The 19900-nt window shown below is 35.4% G+C and overlaps 2 protein-coding genes and 1 non-coding gene across 5 annotated transcripts; all 3 read left to right on the top strand.

Annotated features, from left to right (window-relative positions):
- Positions 1–159: 159 nt before the first annotated feature.
- TRNAI-AAU lies at positions 160–233 on the top strand. Its single transcript has one exon. It is a non-coding gene; the product is annotated as a tRNA-Ile (tRNA).
- A 1556-nt stretch (positions 234–1789) lies between these two features.
- LOC116143315 (peroxidase 10-like) lies at positions 1790–3814 on the top strand. Its single transcript, XM_031428771.1, has 4 exons — positions 1790–2067; positions 2219–2410; positions 2502–2667; positions 3208–3814. The coding sequence occupies exons 1-4, from the start codon at positions 1828–1830 to the stop codon at positions 3618–3620; spliced, it is 1011 nt and encodes a 336-aa protein (XP_031284631.1). The 5' UTR covers positions 1790–1827; the 3' UTR covers positions 3621–3814.
- An 11051-nt stretch (positions 3815–14865) lies between these two features.
- On the top strand, positions 14866–19547 carry LOC116143319 (peptidyl-prolyl cis-trans isomerase CYP40-like). Of its 3 annotated transcripts, none has more exons than XM_031428774.1 (9): positions 14866–15177; positions 16191–16691; positions 16922–17009; positions 17107–17159; positions 17630–17734; positions 18205–18280; positions 18682–18719; positions 18811–18882; positions 19362–19547. In XM_031428774.1, exons 1-8 carry the CDS (start codon positions 15007–15009, stop codon positions 18862–18864), a joined length of 1086 nt encoding a protein of 361 aa, XP_031284634.1. In that variant the 5' UTR covers positions 14866–15006; the 3' UTR covers positions 18865–18882; positions 19362–19547. The 3 variants fall into 3 exon arrangements, with proteins under 3 accessions (XP_031284634.1, XP_031284633.1, XP_031284635.1); XM_031428773.1 differs by lacking the exon at positions 19362–19547 and adding an exon at positions 19107–19307; XM_031428775.1 differs by lacking the exons at positions 18205–18280; positions 18682–18719; positions 18811–18882; positions 19362–19547 and adding an exon at positions 17419–17539 and having other exon boundaries at positions 17630–17710.
- Positions 19548–19900: the final 353 nt, after the last annotated feature.

The raw sequence follows: 19900 nt of genomic DNA, 5'->3' as shown, positions 1-19900 counted from the left end.
AAAGGTTAGTAAGATGATCAATACAATCCGTGAATACGCATAGCATGACCCTTAAGAGATAGGGAGACAGGGAGTATTATCTTTGTAAAGTTTAAGAAAAACTGTCATCGTGAAATTGCTAATATTAAACATATTATATTTAATTAAAAAAAATCAAGTGGCCTATTAGCTCAGTTGGTTAGAGCGTCGTGCTAATAACGCGAAGGTCGCAGGTTCGAGACCTGCATGGGCCAAATTTTTGGTCGTATTTTAATTTGGTTTTAAATTTGTGATTTATTAGCATGTGTATTGCTCGACAAAATACCTGAAAGAGTGTACTTTAAATAGTTATTTAGTGACCATTCCAATTAATTTCAGTCCATATATAATTTATTGTCATGGGAACTTTACATATCATTTTTTTGGGTCTAAATTGACACACTTTCTGTGTATGAAGTTGGTTTATTTAGCATGTCTCATGCATCATCTTATCATGTTTTGTAAAGATAGTGACTAGTTCTCTAATTAATTACAGGAGTCCCTTAGAGGTGGACAAACAGGACCCAAGCCTGGCCTGTATAAGACCGGTCCTATGTAGGCCTGATAGGGGTGACTGGGCTCACCCTCAAGGACCGATCCCTTAGAGGTGGGCAAACGGGACCCGAGCCTAGCCTGTATAGGACTGATCCTATGTAGGCCTGATAGGGGTGACCGAGCCCGAGCCCTAGAGGAGGGATCGACCTGGGCCCGGTAACTCCTCCCCGAGGCCCGGGCCAATCCTGGGCTTTTTGCCCACCTCTACAGTCTACATCCTTTATGCTCTACCGTGTGATGCATCATAATCTTAGATAGTTTTCAAGTACTCGAAAAAATATTTAATACAAAATCATCAATACATTTAGCCGATGAGAGGCGTTGGTGAGATATCCTCTCATTGACTAGTTGTATTGTAACCTGTCGTAGAAACACTTTCTCCAAGTATTATATATGAATTTGCTGTTAGTAAACTCAAATTGCTAGTGACTTAATTTGACCCCCAGTGTTAAGATTTAGTGGGAGAATTTTTTTTCTTTATTATCCTCAGTTTCGTGGAATATAAGGTGATCTAGTGGGGAGTTTTTTCCTTCTTGTTATCATCTCTTAAATTCTCTGTACTAGAAATAATTACATTACATAATACAAAGTGCTCATAGAAGTATCTTACAATAGCCTGCTTTAAACTGACACTTGTACTTCCACTTGAAGAAATTGGTTAAGATATATAAATGGTGCCTTATCTTTTGGAAGTTGACTACCCTCTTTCAAGTCATTCTCATGCCTTCTTGATATGAAATCCTAGTCATGTCCTTTTAGGGTTTGGTTTTATTAATGGACATATGGCTTCTGCATCAATGGTGATAGTTTCGAGTTTTGACTTGCCTGAGTGTAGATTTGAATTAAGAAATAATTTTACAGAATCATCTTATATATAAAATTCTGCTTAGATTAGATAGCCGTCTCTGTTGTCACAGTCCACTACAGATTGTAGTGGGAATGTAAGCAGATTGAATATCTAAATTTAGGTATCGAAGCTGGAGGGTGCCTTTGGATATGTAATGAGTTATAATGTCATCAAAATATTAGATTTCTGATTCAGAATTTTCTTATAACCATCAAATGGCTGCTGCAATATTAATTATGCATTATTCCTGAGCGTGGCCATTAGGTACTGATCACCATTAGTGGCATGGCCACTTTCCAAGCTTAAACCAATGAAAATCCTTCGACCCTCCATTCATTTTGCTTATAAATCAACCATTATGCCCCCGTTTGAGTTCATCAAAATAAGTAGTTTAATTTGCAAAAGCTATGGCTCATAAACTCTTGTTATTCTCCACCATTCCTCTCTTTTTCATCTTCTGTTTGCCACCCCTTGTTTCATCCTTTCCTTCAGCTGGCCGGTTTGGCTTTGGCACGTATGATTTCTATGCTCGATCATGCCCCTATTTGCCAATGATTGTTACAAATAATGTTCAGACGGCTATCAGGAACGACAACCGGATGGCTGCATCCCTTCTTCGGTTGCACTTCCATGATTGTTTTGTGAATGTAATTGTTGCTGTAATCTGTAAATGCTTTATGTTAATACTAAGCTTATACTAAGAGGAAACGGGTTTATTAGATTTTTTATATGGGGCCCCGTGAATGCATGCATTATTAAGAGTGTTCTTGTCTTATTTTATTCTCTTTTTCTGCATAGGGTTGTGATGCCTCAATTCTTCTTGATGACACTGATAAATTAGAGGGAGAAAAAAATGCTTTACCTAATCGGAATTCAGTTCGCGGCTATGAAGTCATCGACAGTATAAAGGCAGACGTTGAAAAAGCCTGCCCATCAACCGTTTCATGTGTTGATATATTGGCTCTTGCAGCTAGAGAGGCTGTTGTTCAGGTAATTTATATTCGATTTATAGTTAATTGTGTTGAACTGATCTTTCTTTCATGAACTGATAGTTTCTGTTATTCTCCGATTTCTGGTACAGTCTGGAGGACCCTTCTGGCCAGTTCAATTAGGCCGACGAGATGGATTAACTGCAAATAAAGCAGCAGCTAATTCAGAACTACCATCCCCTATTGAGCCTCTGAAAAACATCACCGCCAAGTTCATTGCAAAGGGTCTTGACATAAAGGATGTTGCTGTCCTCTCAGGTTCTTTTGCTTTCACTTTCTCTTCTCTATACATTGATATTTTTTCGAAAAATTTTAGATGCTGTAGCAGTATTTGTTGTTGGGTATGATTCATATTTTGCATGGGCTTGAAGTGTCCTGTGCATACGCATTTGAGGGTCCTGCTCCCCGGTGAGTGGGCGGGGGTGAGGGGACAGTGCATTGGACTTGTTATTGTTTTACTAATATTTGGGTCTGTGTCAAAATAGATTTCGGTAAGCCTAAATGGGGTAGGGTTTTCTATTATACGAAGTAATAGTGAGAAACTGGGTTTATGACAAATAGAGAGCGTGAGACTGCAGTCAATATAGAGTGTAATTGCTGCAGAGTTCTGAAACAATAATACAAAATCTCTATTTGAATGCTGGACGTAGTTCTTTAATCGGAACGAAACAGGTAAATCAAATGTACTATTTATTTTTCTGTTTTATTTTATTGCGTGTGTTTGGCTGTGATTTCAACATTACTAAACCTCATTTTTGCTAAATGTAATTGACATGAATTTTGTCTGTTCTTTTACAGGAGCACATACTGTAGGTTTTGCTCAATGCTTCACCTTCAAGCATAGACTTTTTAACTACAAAGGCACTGGGCAGCCTGATCCTGCACTTGATTCCTTTGTACTTCCAAATTTACAAAGCATATGTCCAAATCAAGATTCATCAAACACCAATCTTTCTCCTCTCGACACCGCGAGCGTTTACCGATTCGATAATGGATATTACACAAACCTCATGCAGAGCAGAGGGCTTCTTGAATCTGATCAGGCATTAATGGGGGACTCAACAACTGCTGCATTGGTTAGGGCTTATAGTATGAACCCATATCTTTTCTCCAGTGATTTTGGTGTATCAATGGCGAAGATGGGAAACATTGGTGTGCTCACTGGGCAAGATGGGGAGATCAGGAAGGTTTGTAGGTCTGTAAATAACTGAGATGGGAAGAATAGACTGTTGGTTTTGATGGAATTCGTGAAGTTTGATCTATGCAGGCCATTAGCATATAAATAATCTGCTTCTGGTGTGTGCAATAGCTTATGTTGTCATTGCTCAGAAAAAGTTATTGCCTTCAGAATTTGTTTTTGAAGTTTGAATTCACTTAACTAGCTAGACACATTTTTGAATGAATAACACTTGCTATAAGTTAACCATAGCCCGTCACCCAACGGTCAACTAGAACTCTTGGTTGTATTATTCAAAAGATCATGACTTTGATCCATCTGAGTTGCTAATGAGATGATCATTGAGAGGATTTACTTAACTGTCAACTGTAGGACCCTGAAAGATTACTTGAGGTGTGCTCAAGATGATCCGGACACCCTAGTCACCAAGAAAAATAAGTCAAAAATAAAACCGCACTTCATTAACATAAAAAATTCAATAAAGATAAAAGTTGTTTTATTGGGAATTCTCTTCAAAACAGTCATAGTGGCAGGCCATAGAGACCATTAACATGAGCTGCAGAAATTTGTGCACTCCTCCAGTCAAGCAACAAGCATACATAATTTTTTTAAAGGATAAATAGATTTCCACTTTGAAATAAGAAGAAGAAGAAAAGGTGGATTGAATTGCACAAGGGTCTAGAAAAGAAGCCGACAAGGAGTGCATGGATTCAAAAAAAAATAAAAATAAAAAAACAAGAAATAAAAAAGAAATAAAAAAGAAAAGCCGGTGGTATGATGGCTGAGGCTGGCTGAACCCATCGAGATCTCAGAAAGCACTCATAAATGCCACCCTTTTATATAATTGGATCTGTCAAAAGTATTCTATTTCATGAACTATCATAATCACCATCGTCATCATCATCGTCATCATCCTCATTCATTCACACAGACGCAGAGACAGAGACAGAGACACAGACAATATTCTCTGTTATTCAAATTTGATTCTCCTCAAAACAGGCCAATGGCTTTTTTGGGATTAGGGGCCGGTTCCCAAGTCAAGACTTTGATCAAGTCACTACCCTATTCCCTTTTGTTCAATTTCAATGCAACAGTGAGTGGTGCTGCTGCCATGGTGACTCTTGGGGTATTATCTAAGAGACCCTGAATTCGATTTACTTCCGTTGCTAATAAGAGTGATTATTAGAGATTTACCTAGTTTTTAACCTAAGGGTCTATTTGAGAGTTTTTTTTTTTCACTGGTTTTGAGGGATTTTTAATTAGACTGATTTTGAGGTGTTCTAAAACCATTACTTACTAGATTTTTTATGGACTGGTTTTGACTGGTTTAAAAACTCCTCAAAACCAGTGTAGTGTATTTTTTAGGGGTTTATAAAACACCTCAAATCGTGGTATTTTGACTGGTTTAAAAATTTTATCCCAAAAAAACTCTTTTCCACTATTATGAATCTCTTTCAGAGTTTGCTGTTCTTGGATATGAATTGAGTTATTTAATGGAAAACTCAAACTCATTGGTAATGTGGGAAGCTCAATTTGGCTTCTTTTGCATATATTTGCAGCAAATCTAGTTGTTGAGTGGAAGTCAAATTATCAAGTATGCTAATAGTGACAGCATAACGAATGTCATCAACTAAATTACATATTTTAGTGAGAACATACAAATAAATTAAATAATTATAATGAAAGAACTTACAAATAAATTAAACTTGGAAGGAACTTTGATACTAAGTATTGGTAATTGAAAAAAAAAAAACTCCCAAGTACCGGTTGAAGTTGGGTTATTTTAATAGGCATATATGTAAATTTATCATTTTAAAAAACTGTCAGAATCATCAAAAAATAAACTCTCAAGCCCAAGTTGGGTGTTTTAAAAAAAGTCAATAAAAACCCCTCAAAACCTCTACGGTGGTTTACCCTTAAAACCGTTACGATGGTTTACCCTCATAACCGTTACCATAAAACTCTTAAGCAGATCCTAAACAACCGGAAAATTAATTGAGGTACGTCCCTAAAAAAAAAAAAAAAAAAAAAAAAATCCCCTAATCATTAATAATTTTGTAATATAAAAAATTACATTAATGAAACAATAAATGGTGTTTGATCTAAAATGGAAAAGTCAAAGTGATGAAATTAAAGACGTGCATCACAAGAAATATTAATTATAATAACTATACTATATAATAATTAATAAGCCATTATGCTATCCTTAATTATTCATTTAAATTATAACCAAAGCTAGTGCCTTCCTCTATAATTACTTAGGCATCCCACACATTCGAGAGATGGCTTCAATGCTTTTCTTTTCCCTTTCAGCGTTTGGAGAGCATACAAGGTTGAACGGTTTTAAGAAGCATTCACGTGGGGTGTGATAGTCGAGACGTCAAACGTGTATCCTCTTGTCATATTAACAATGCTTCATAAGACTCTTTAGGAGGAGAGTGTAAAGTTGTTCTTTATAATTGATGATGAAAAAAGGATTAGGTCATCCTTGCACAAACTGGTCGGGAGTTGAAGCCGCTTCCCTTATGAATCTATGACAGGACGAAACCGATAAACCTCGAGGTGATGAATGACGAACGTGTAGGGTTTAACCCCTCTCAAGTGTGATGTTAGAGTGCCGCACAAACCATTATGCTGTGAATACAATATGCTGCTTCTTTTTTTTTTTTTTTTTTTTGTTTTTAAAAGATAAAACTTTTGACCTTTGATAAAAGCAAAGCAAACTTATCTCCGGTGCCTAAAAAGTAATCTTAAAATGAAATGCAAATATAATTATTAATGAATTAAAATTACACCGAAAAACAGAAAAAAAAAAAAAAAAAAAAAAAAAAAAGAATGATTCTGAAATTCTCCGATGAAAAAAACTTGAATATTCTTTCAAATCTCCAGAGCTTCAGTAGGTCAAACTGTATCATGTGATTCTTCCATTGCTATTAAGCATAGCTTTACTATTATTACCTATCGTAAACAGTTTCTTGTCTGTACTGAGATCAGAAAGAAAACACTTCTTTCTTCATTTCAAAAAGTGTTTCTTTAAGTGTTTTTGTTTTAGTTTAAACTCCTCTTTTTCCTTCTTTCCTCTCACTTTCACCCAACTTCATCAGACTCCATTATTCATTTCTTAACACTGAATATTTCTTCTTCTTTTGTTTTTGCCACTTTTAGTAGCCGAACTGACTGAACCCCCTTCCAAGATTGCTTTTTAGCTCTCTTGTTTTGTCTTTGCCTGCTAAAACCTGAAGAACCCTCAAGAGTTTGCATTTGATATAATTCTTTGGTGGGGTTGTTGTATTATTATTTACATGTCTACGCCGCCGCTGCTGGATCAACAGCCACGCCTATGGCGGTGACGCAGCAAGCGTACACGGCCCGTTCGGGTCACGGGTCGGTTGGGCCTGTTATTGCAGTGTCGGCAGTGATAATTATGCTTGGAGTGTAGCGGGCATGATAGGGAGGTTGTGTTCGGGTCGTGGGTATGGGTTGGGAGAGTACGATTTTGAAGGATGGTGTTGAAAGGAAATGCTCTTGTCTTGATGGTAATATCGACCCGCACCCGACCCGTCCTGAAATCCCAGTAGCGGAGCCGGTAGTAGTACAAGAGGCACCACCTACGAGATTAAGGAACAAGAACAAGAACAAGAACGGAAGTCTCATGGAGCACAACCAAGTAATGAATCTTGATTCCATCATGAATGATTATAGCTTTTTGTCTGTATTTTTTTTTTTTTTAATTCTTCTGTGAACAATAATGGATGTTAATGGCAGAAAGATAAGCAGTAAAAAAAAAAAAAAAAATACTCTTATTTTATTTATATGGGATAATTTTATTTATTGGTATTGGTTTCATGGGATTCTTTTGGTTTGATACATTTGAAGAAGAATAAATAAATTAATCTAACATTCCTTTTTAGGTAGAAGAGACAATATTAGGGTTTAAGACTCTGGGGTTTTGGATTTCCCAATGCAGATACTGCCATTGTTGCAACAAAATCAATGGATGAGTTCGGTTTAATATTTCTATCTTGTTCCTCTTAAGGAAATACCATTATATTTTTTAATTATTTTTAGACTCCTTAAGTTTATTAATTTTATTAAATATCCTAGAAAAAATTTAAAAATTAATAAAAACATTCCCACCAATCTATAGTTGCCAGATTCCAGTAATCATCATCGGTGGTAGCCAGAATCTATCACAATGGCCTACAAACGATCGGAACTTGTCGATAATTCGTCAATTTGGCCTTTTTCAATAGTTGATGGCCAGATCTGGCTGTCGCTCTAGCCTTTTCCAGCCAGATCTGATCGGTCTGCATCGTAGCACCAGATTCCAACCAGATTCCGACAGTGGTGGCCAGAATCTGGCACTGTGGGTGAGTAGGGGTTTTTTTGTTATTTTACAAAATTTTTATATATTTGGATGTTTAGTTAAATTAGCAAACCTAGGGGTTTTTTTTTTTAATTTTTAAATTTTACCTCGTAATAATCATTCTATTCAACTATCCAATACTATCTCCAAAATCCTATCCAAAATAATAAACTAAACGCACCTAATATATTAAAAAGAGCAAACGATATATTCCCACCTGAGGTTAAGTGAAATCCTGCCATTTATTCCAGATTCACACCCATAGATTAACACCGTTAATTAATTTTGAATTCTGACGTGTGTTACTACCATCCTATCCTTTACTTTTTTTTCCCCCACACAACCACCATTTTCAGCCTTGTTCCGGTTGGGTTTTCACCCAAAATCACCTACAACCTCTTCCTTGTAACCCCTACACTAAAACCCACCAAACCCCTTCTCCGATGCACCCTCCCATCACAAGAAAACGGCCTCCTTGGCGTTTGTGTTTTCTCCCAACTTTGCTGCCAAATTCTGGCTTATTCCCTCATTGAAAATTCACCCCAAAGCCACCAATTAACTCCCCTTCATCGCCTCTACAAAACCCACCCTCTCATCGGCCATCGTCACTCACCGTTTGCTGCCCAAGTTCCATTCCCAACATTGTACGACAACGTTTTTATCACCTTTTTTTCACCCTTTTTTCTGCCTTTTTGACCCCCCATCCTCCTTTTGTTGCTTTGTTGTGGTTGTTGTGCATTTTTTGGCCACCGGTTATCATCCTCCAACCCAAAATCTCCATTCAAAGTCACGCCTATTAGCGGTTTGAGGAAATTCCTCAACTAGTTGCCCAACCAAGCACAAGCCACTTTCTGGTGATGGGAAGATGCAACAGTGAAGGGGTTTGGTGAGTTTTGGTGTAGGGTTACAAGGAAGAGGTTGGAGGTGATTTTGGGTGAAAAACCAGCTGGAACAAGGCTGAAAACGCCTACGTCTTAGTGGCGGTGGCGGCAGGTGATGGTGATGGTGATGGTGGCTGTGTTGGAGAAAATAAAAAGTGGAGGGTAGGATGGTAATTACACATGTCAAAATTCAAAATTAATTAACCGAGTTAGTTTAAGGGTGTGAATTTGGAATAAATGCAATAAGAGATATGAACTCGAGGTTTCACTAAACCTTGGGTGGAAGCATGTCATTTGCTCTTTTTAAAATAAACCCTTTTGAATTATCATTCAAAATCATCTTATAAATAAATTTCAATCCAATTAACAAGATAAATTCAGTCTTTAATGGCTAGGGACACACAAGATTCAAATTTTTTTTGCAGGAAAGTGGAAGTATAACCCATCATTTCTGATAAGATTTTTGAATTAAAATAGCTTTCTGGTAAGTTCAGCTGTACTTTGTGACATCATGTGAGCATATTTATAGTCAAAAATCTTTGATGGGATTCAACATCTATCCACCATCTGGCAGCAAGCAGTTCATAGTTACATGAATTGATCTTAGCTCTTCTTCATCTTCAAGTTCCAGTACATACTTATCAATGATGAATCACCATTCACCACCAGAGAAAGGTTATCTTTTTCTTTTTGAAAAAGAAGAAAAAAAGAAAATCTGGAAGCGGACAGATTTTAATAATGGAAAACAGACGGAATATGAAAAAACAACAAAAGTGGGGGGTGGCTTTGGATTAGCAGCTAGCTCTTGAAACTTTTGTCTTACTCACTCAGAACTTTTGTAATTTTCCCGAGAAAATGGTAAGGTGACATTGACCAATGAAGAGAGGCATTATGATGAGTTGATCACATGGGGTCTAGTCTCTGAGATGCTAAAAACAATACCTAAATCTGAGTTAATTGATCCTTGAAAAGCCATGTGAAATGGGCAGCTTTTGTCTCAGTATATGTCAAACTCAAAACTCGAAGTTAAAAGGTGAGTGTTTTTAGCTTTGTGTACAAAATATGTACTGTTCTTTTGGGATTTTTCTCTTTGCCTTTCTGATTCTTTTGTCAGTCACTCACTCTTTGTGATAACTTTTTATTTCGTCCTTCAGGTTTGGGATATGTTTATTTATCCCATATTATTATTATTTTTTTATGATTATCAAGGTTAGTTTATCTAAAACTCAACTAATATTCTAGACACATTGAACACCCTAAAAACAGAATGTTTTAGATAAACCACAAATATAATAGGAGAAAGTAATGTGGTTTGAACTCAAGAAGTCAATAATGAGAGCAAAACTTCTTAAAAGTCAGACCAACCCTTTGAGATTGTCAAAGTATAATTGGTTACAAAAACGCTTCAGTCTTATCAAAGTCAAATGATAGACATTAATGTTCTCAACACATTGACACACATTTTTCACTTAAAAGTCTATTATACCCTTGTCGACCATATTAAATTGATGATTATTAAAGAAAATTACAATTCGAGAGACATTAAAATTGTACTTCGAGAGTTTAAGACATGTCTCAAAGAATAAAGGCATGTGGCACGATGAGCATGTTCGCCTGAATGGTCCGTCTGTCGTGGTGGTCACAGCATTGCCTAGTCAGCTATGGCACCTCTATCGGCGGTTTGTCTTCTCCAGTTTTAGAAATCTCATCTTTGACGTATATATTAGGATTTAAATTGATTAAGGAAGATACAAATGATAATAGTGAGAAAGTTATCCTATCCAATCATATCTTATCCAATCCTACAAAAAATGCATATTTGTTTTAATATTCTCAAAATTCAATCATATTCTATTCAACTCGAAATATTTATATTTTTTTAACTCCCTAGATTTGTTAATTTAACTAAACACTCCCAACAATAAAAGTTTATAAATTGACAAAAATACTCTCATCCACCCACATATTCCCGACAGTTGGTCACTATCGCCAGAAGGTGGTCGAAATCTATTGAAATGGAGCACGACTGGTTGGATTTGGTAGTCGCCCGGAAAAGCCCAGATCAACGTACGATTGGCCAGATACAGCCGATCATGCGACATTTCGACTACTTATGGCCAACTGTCGGCATTTAATGGGTGGGTAGAGGTGTTTGTATTAATTTTTAATGTTTTATTGTTGGGTGTGTTTAGCTAAACTAACAAATATAGGGGATTAAAAAATAATCTAAATATTTTCAGAAAATGTTTTCCAAAAATTTGCCAAACACATTTTCAAATTCAAATCTTATTCTCGTAGTAACAACCCAACTCAACTTTTTAAAAAATATTACTCTAAATAATCTACCAAACACGCCCATATATTCTTTTATGTTTTTTAACACTATCCTTAAGAAATGTTAGACTTAGCAAAACACCATTAAAATTGTGGGCTATGAATAAACACCAATGCTCGATATTTGATAGGACTAAAATGTTAGTAACCCGTAATGTTAGTGGTAGAGTGAACATATCCCAAACCTAAATGATGAAATTAAGTGGACTCCACTATACTTTGGACCGATTTGTAAAATAAGGATCCAATTTATTTTGTAATGGACGGGCCAGCCCAACTCAATATATGGGCTGGGTTGGGCTTGGCTAAACGTAGACTCCAAAAACTTCAATTCTCATGAAGAGTGGTACCTAAATGCAAGCTTCTTTTGACCAATGCATCTTTAACCCGCTTTATAAAAACCAAAGAGTAACATTCTATCACCTCGTCGAGTAGGGTTTGAGGAATTCTGATCATCGCAATTTGTCTTACCCATTTCATTGTTGGAGCTCGGATTTGTCTACCCACTTCTTTTTAGTAAGGTTTATAACGGTCCTCTTGGCCCAAATCTAGATATCATTTTTTCAAATGAGTTAAGAGATCAATTGAACTTGTAAGCAGAGGATGTTACAATTAAAAATGCACCTACTCGGTGAATGATTTTTTTTTTCTTTTTTACAATGAAATTATCCATAAACCATTAGAGAAGAGACCATGTACTCACACGGATCAATGAATTAGGGTAAGATTAGATTTGCTTAGCTGTTTTAATTAATTGTTCTCCACTTTTAGTTTTTAAAGTTTTGGTGACCCATAATATATATTATATATATATAGATATCGATATATATATATATATATATATATGTTTTGATGTGACTGGAGTGTCCAAGCCAACTTGCGTATGTCTCAATTAATCTCCAAAATCTATTGAACACTTTACGAACCTAATAGATTAGGTAAGTTACAAATGTGATAGGTATTCACTTGGTAAGACTCGATTACAAGACCTTTAGGTAACCTAAGGTTTTGCCGTCCGGCCACAAGTCAAGTGGATTAGGTGCCCCAATTGCCCCATTCATTCATATGTCAACTCAATAATTCAGAAATACTCAATGTAACTAGCTTACTTTGAGTCACAATTTGCCTCATCAAAGTGCCCCACAATCCACGTTACCAATTAAATATAAAAAGATATTAAACATAAACATGAAAGCTTAGGTGATTTTGCTACTATAAGTGCCCCCACTTTGCTCCTAATAACACTATTTGTGAGTCAGCTTTACGTGGACTCACTCAATTTTGCAGGTGGGCATTTTCAATTTCCATTGACAGGAACAGGATCCACTAAATTGGTTGGATTCTTTAATTACCACTATATATAATTAGATAAGAGTAAAGGTTTGTCTTAATGATACTTTCCCACCCAAAGTTAATATTATGTTATTATTCAAAGCCGATTTCAGCCGATTTCGAAGATAAAAATTATCTCTGTCACCACCATTTGAATCTCTGGTCTCCTCTCTATAAAACCTCTCTCACTCCAATACTTGATTTCTTGTCGATTGTTGACCATTACAAAGTTAAAGTTTTATATTCTTAACTGATTTTCAGTTGATTCTGATAAAGAATATTCAATCAGTCACTATCATTCGATCCATCGGCCTCCACTATACAAAACTATTCTTACCTTAACTCTTGGTAACTCGTTGAACACCGGTTGAGAAAGTGAAGTGTATTTTAGGTACTAATAAAAATTATGAAATACAAACTTTGGGTGGGAAAATAGTGTTTTGAAATTTTTTTAGTGGGAAATTGTCGTTAAGGCAAATCTTGGGTAAATCTTGGGTGGAAAAAAGTCGTTTACCCATTAGATAAGTGAAAATGAGGCAAGCCAATCAACCGGTGGGTTGGTTTCTAGTGGTTTCCATCACATAATTAGCTACACTTATCTTTGTAATGTTAGGGGTGATCCATTTCAATTTAGATGTGACATTTGATTTTGGCCTTTTGGGCATAGATTATGCCGTATATGTTGTTAGCCTATGGAATATATGTTGATACTAAAAGACAATTCACACCCATTGTTTAATTTAATTTAATTTAGGGCAAGAAAAAAAAAAATACCAACCAAACCCTAACATTTGGAGAAAACTTAACATTGTCTCCCATATTTGCATTTATTATCTAATTCATCCCTTTATAGGTATTATATAACATTCGAGCATTGCTCTTCAAGGGTACGTAAACAAATAAAGGAGGTTATGGAATAAGATCATTATCCTCCTGCGTGACAATTCTCGCTAACCCCATTATACTCATTTCATGTCGACGTATTAGTTATTACCCACCTCGACAAATTCCTCAGAGAAGTTATCCCACAACAACCCACCGTTACGGTCCTCCAGATAAATCATGGGTAAAAGTATTATCTTTGTATTCAACAGAAAATCAAACCTGAGATTGTGGGTTAAAACCATACACAACCCCTTTAGTTCGCCTTACCATTGGGCTACTCATGTGTCGGTTATTACTCTATTGTCCAGTATATTCATGAATGATAATTGTGATGGTTATATAATAGACATTGTACTGAAAAAGTATAAATAGTGCTGAAAGTTATACAATAAATATTAAAATGTAATTAAATTAAGAACGATGCTATAGTTATTGAAAAAGTTTACCAAATTCATGCATCGAATAGACGTGGCACCATCGGCTTTTTTTAAAAAACAAAATACATAATTAATCAATGGTCATGATAGTGCCATATTTGCAAACAAATTCAAGGGTACGTAAACAAATAAAGAAGGTTATGGAATGAGATCATTATCGTCCTGCGTGACAATTCTCGCTAACCCCATTACACTCATTTCATGTCGACATGTTAGTTATTACCCATCTCGACAAATTCCTCAGAGAAGCTATCCCACATCAACCCACCGTTACGGTCCTCCAGATAAATCATGGGTAAAAATACTATCTTTGCATTCAATAGGAAATCGAACCTGAGATTGTAGATTAAAACCATACACAACCCTCTTAGTCAGCCTTCCCATTGGGCTACCCATGTGTCGGTTATTACTCTATTACCTTGTATATTCATGAATGATAATTGTGACGGTTATATAGTAGAGATTGTACTGAAAAAGTATAAATAGTGCTGAAAGTTATACAATAAAGATTAAAATGTAATTAAATTAAGAGCGATACTACAGTTATCGAAAAAATATATCGAATTCATGCACCGAACAAACGTGGTACCATCGGTTTTTTTTTAAAACAAAATTCATAATTAATCAACGATTATGATGGTGCCGTGTATCATTTTCCTTAAATTAAATTAATTTTGAGAGAGCAAATAAGTACTAAAACAGTAAAATTATTTATAAAATGAATAAATCACAGCGTTGAAAATCAAGATTATAATTAGATGCACGTGTGCTTTATAAAGGAATGTTCTAGATGCCCCCACTCTTCCAAAGATCTTGCCAGTTCCTTATCCACACATATTTCTAGAACAGTGGTAATTAATCTTAATTAATTAACATATTATTTGTTTATTTATTAAAATTATGAAATTATGATGGGTCATATCAAATCTAGTTTTTTGGAAAAAGGGAATTGCGAAAAGTCCCTGGAAAAGGTTAGAATTACAAAAAAGAAAGCAAAAAGGCCATAACAAGACACAGAGCAGACGGAGAGTTCAAAGAGTCAAAGAAGAAAGCATTTAATTTCAAACTATAAATACGTAGCGGGACTAGGGTTTGTTCTGTTTTGTTTTGGTTTGTTTTGTTGTCTCGTGTTTCTTCTTATGAGAAAAGAAACCTCTAGAATCTTTACAAAGAAAGAAAAAGAAGATGGTGAGACCGAGGTGTTTCTTGGACATAAGTATTGGAGGAGAACTCGAGGGGAGAATCATTGTGGAGCTCTACAACGATGTTGTTCCGAAAACGGCTGAAAACTTCAGGGCACTTTGTACTGGTGAGAAGGGCATTGGCCCTAACACGTCTGTTCCTCTCCATTTCAAGGTATCTTTGGTTCTTGGCTCTTTGATTATTGATTTTTACTTGCATTTGAAAGATATCAGTATTTTCAAGTTAGTGTTGTTTGTAGAAATGATGGGTTGATTGTGATGGCTTTCTGCGAAGATGATATTTTAAGGCATTACTTTGTTTTATGTGAATGAATGTGGTGATGATTTTGGCTTTTGAATCTTGATCATGGGTGGTTTTGATTACGTGACATGTTTGTTTTATTGATTGTTTAGTGACTGGTGAGCCATTGATGTTTATTTAGTTCTACTTTAGTTAGAGTTTTTTCTTTTCTTTTTTTCACATTTTTGGGTAATAGTTTGATTATTTTTGCATTGGAAAGGATGAGGTACTTTTTGTAACTGATAGCAAAGATGATGGATATATGCCTTTACTTTGGAAATTTCAGTTTTATGTTAGTGACTGGTTTATATTATGGAGGGAGGGGAATATCTGGGAAAATTATCACCATTGTTTATTTATTTACTTGTTGCGGAAGAATTTGGATTAATAAATGAATGAATGTAATAACTGTGTTTAATCTTTGATTGTTTGTGTTAGTGGTGTGGTTAGGGGATATTGATGCATTGTTTGTGTGTATGTATTTCTACTGGTTTATTCTTTTTGATGAAATTGCAATTATGGTTTTGCTAATTTGGGAAAAAATTATGTAATATTAGTTTAATTAATCAGAAGAGAAATTTGATTTTCTGCATTTGATCATTTGGTATTTGTAAATCATCTGAGCTCCAAGTGTCACGTTAGCTATGCCTCATTTATGGTTTTTTTGTTAGCTGTGATCATTTTTGTGTTTGTACGTATTTGTAAATCAATAATCCTACGATTTATCTTTTCTTTCTGATCAATTAGTGACATACCCTGAATGTATTGTGAATATTTTCTATTTATTTAGGGTGATTGAGTAATATCAGTTCTTCAATACCATTCACTGATAAAAACTAATCTCTTATTTGTTTCTTTTCCTAATGATAATTATATTTTTGTTTCAGGGAGTCTGTTTTCATCGTGTCATTAAAGGGTTTATGATACAAGGAGGAGACATTTCTGCTGGAGATGGCACTGGTGGAGAATCAATCTATGGGTTAAAGTTTGAAGATGAGAATTTCGAATTGAAACATGAACGAAAAGGAATGTTATCTATGGCTAATGCTGGCTCTAACACAAATGGGTCTCAGTTCTTCATCACAACAACTCGTACGTCTCACTTAGATGGGAAACACATTGTGTTTGGGAAGGTAGTTAAAGGAATGGGGGTTGTTCGTTCAATTGAGCATGTCACAACTGGTGAAAATGATCGCCCCACTGTTGATGTTGTAATTACTGATTGCGGAGAGATTCCTGAGGGGGCTGATGATGGGATATCTAATTTTTTCAAAGATGGTGATATTTATCCTGATTGGCCAGCTGACCTTGATAAGAGTCCCAATGAACTTTCTTGGTGGATGGATGCCGTTGACTCTATTAAAGCTTTTGGAAATGAACATTACAAGGTAATGACTGCTGTTATATGAATCTATCTCCCATTGACATATTTGGTGAACCAAATTGAACTATGTGAAACATAGTTATAGTAGGTGGAGACAAACATAGAAATATCATGTACTTCAGCATTTGAATTATTCTTATAGTTATTATTCTGATTACCTTTTCATTTCTCTGGTAATTCTTTTTTCTCTTTTCATTGCACCATTTTTGATAAGGCTGATTATTATTTTGTTAGAAACAAGACTATAAGATGGCTCTTAGAAAGTACCGGAAGGCTTTGCGTTATTTGGATATCTGCTGGGAGAAAGAAGGAATTGATGAAGGTTAATTATTTGTTATGGAATTCTGTTGTTTATTGCCTTTTTCATTTGAACTTGGTTATACTGACTGTGCATATTATTTACTCTTGTGGCTCTGCAGAGAAGAGTTCATCTTTAAGAAAGACAAAGTCACAGATCTTCACAAACAGCTCTGTAAGATCTCTCTCTCTCTCTCTCTCTCTCTCTCTCTCTCTCTCTTTTTCCCCAAATATAAGGGACTGCATTTGAGCATGGAGCATTTTATAGTTTATGTCATTGCTATGTGGATCAACGTATCTTCATCCATTGTATTATGCAAGGTAATTTTTTGAACAGAATGTCAAGAAGGCTTAGCAAGTTGTGGAAATCTTTTGTTGTAAGAAAATAGCCAGTGCCTCTATTGTAGTTTGACTCTTGTTTGGATTATTTTCAGTTGATATTTCTTTGTATCATTTCCTCCTCACCAACTTTAGAGTTCTTGGACTTTGTGATGGGATTGTATTCAAGTCCTGATGTGGTGCAAACCTTTTATCTGTTCATTACCTGTTGCCTCGGTATTTGACCACTATGAAGATAACTTTTGTACAGTTATTCTTCCTAAGCTTAATTTTGTCTATTAATTGATGCTTTATATCTTGCTATAGGCTTGTAAACTGAAAATGGGAGATCTTAAAGGGGCATTATTGGATACAGAGTTTGCAATGCGTGATGGAGATAACAATGTGAAAGCTTTGTTTCGTCAAGGTCAGGTTAGTATCATCCATCTGTAAGAATTTCAATCACTGGTATGGCAGGATCAATTTTATATAGTTTTCCTAGGTAGCTGCTATGTAGTCAACTCTTGAAAATTGTTTTTTCTTGGATTTGTAATAGAGGTTTTAATCATCATGAAATCTATAGCTTTCAGCTACTTTAGTTTTTTGCTTGTTCAAATCTGTTTAATTTATACAAGTTATGCTTACACAATTCTTTTATCCTAGGCTGGTGGGCTTGTAAAAATTTAAACTTGAAATAGTGCACCAGCTGGCTGTTTGAAGTGCATTAACATGTTTCTTTCTAGTTATCATTTGTTTAAATGTTCTGCCTTTAGATATTTTATCAGTTTCTCTCTCTCTCTCTCTCTCTTTTGGGATGGTTTACGCCTGCTTGCAAATTTGTTCTGTACCATTTTGTGTCTCATGACGCTTCAAATTCTAATGATTGTGTTCTTATCTATCAGGCATACATGGCCCTTAACGATGTTGATGCGGCTGTTGAAAGCTTTGAGAAGGCACTGAAATTGGAGCCAAATGATGGTATGTGATAGTCTTTGACTTTGCCTCTTGCATAGAATTAGTGGTGAAATGAACTCTGAACTTACAGATGTATGTTAATTTTAACATTATATTTACAGAGGATCCATATTCAGCTTCTCTTTTTTTTTTTTTTTTTCACTTTTTGAATCTATGATTTGGTTGAGTCATAATTATCAATAGGATTCTTTTGTGGGACAAGGTCTAGGATATTTATCAATTTGCAAACATTTATAAACTAACACACCCACACAAGCATGTCAATGTGTACTGTAATGGTACAGTAGTTTTAACTTTGAATGGAATAGAGTCGTATCTGTTAGCGTGATGCTTTCTTACATACATCCATTAGTAGTGGATTCTATTGTAAGTTGCTCATAACTTGTTTATCTTGTGCTATTCAGGTGGAATAAAGAAGGAACTTGCTGTTGCTAAGAAGAAGGTTGGTAGATTAAACTTACCTTGTCATATATATTTTTATGAGAAATAGTTATGGTCAAATATGTCTTAAATCATTAAACTTTTTTTTACAGATTCATGATAGACGTGAGCAGGAGAAAAGGCAATATCGCAAGATGTTTCAATAGCACTTTGGCCATTAACTGGTACGTTAATCACCTTCTGAAAGTTGTTGGCTGCCCTTCTTACTGTCAGCCTTATGGGATTTTGTAATGTTGAAGATCTTTTTATAGTAGTTGGATGGAGTCAACTGGTTCAGGCCTTTTCTTTTTCCTGTTACAAGCTCAGATAATCATATCTGATATTGGTATTCCTTTTCTTTTCTCTTTTCTTTTTTTTTTTTTTTTTTTTTTTTTTTTTTGTGTTTCAGGTTTTTGTTTTGCTGCAAATTCAACTGTACAAATTTGAGGCTTGAACCAATTCTTAATAGAGTCATTATACAAATTTATTTTGAACTGCAGCTTTTAGTAAAATATAGAATCTTCAGAAGCTGTTGAACTTTAACTGCATTACATTTCAATTTGTTCCATTTGAAGTTGGCCATAAAACAGACAATTTTGACTTGGATCTATTTTTAATGTTGGATTCATATTCTGCTTATGTTTCTGTGATTGTTTTAGTACAGGATTAGTAGCCTCTTGCTTCTTTCAATGTTTTAAAACTCAACCCCGGGTGGAACCTAGCAAAGTGGTCGGGTCTTGAGTTGATTGCTTTAACCGATTTGATCGATGGGTCAAACTGGTGTCCAAAAGTTTGAAATCTAATAAAAATACCCCAAACATTGAAAGCAGGACTCCAAATACCACCGTCGGCGTCAACAAATAGGGCTTGTTTCTGGCGACAATAATACTCTTAACCAAAACCCATCTCATCCTTCTTCCATTCGCCTCCCTAGTCGTCAACGACAACAGGATTTTTCTGACAATATTGTTTTCCAATTTCTGATCGATTCACTTAACGGAAATCAACGTCGATGCCATCGACAGTTTCTTTTCAAAAAATTTAATATTTTAGTCTTCAATTATTCACGGATTGATATCTTAATTTCTATGGTTTTAAATGAATAAAAAAATTTGTAACTCGGCCTAATAAGATACTAGATTCAACGGCTTCTTTGATTGTTTGCTTCAGAAAGAAGCTTCGCCATTTAGATAACGGGATGCT

The sequence above is a fragment of the Pistacia vera genome, unplaced genomic scaffold (genome assembly GCF_008641045.1).
Source record: "Pistacia vera cultivar Batoury unplaced genomic scaffold, PisVer_v2 Contig429, whole genome shotgun sequence".
Taxonomy (NCBI): domain Eukaryota; kingdom Viridiplantae; phylum Streptophyta; class Magnoliopsida; order Sapindales; family Anacardiaceae; genus Pistacia; species Pistacia vera.
Note: the sequence above shows the minus strand (reverse complement) of the source record. Positions and strands in the feature narration are given on the sequence as shown.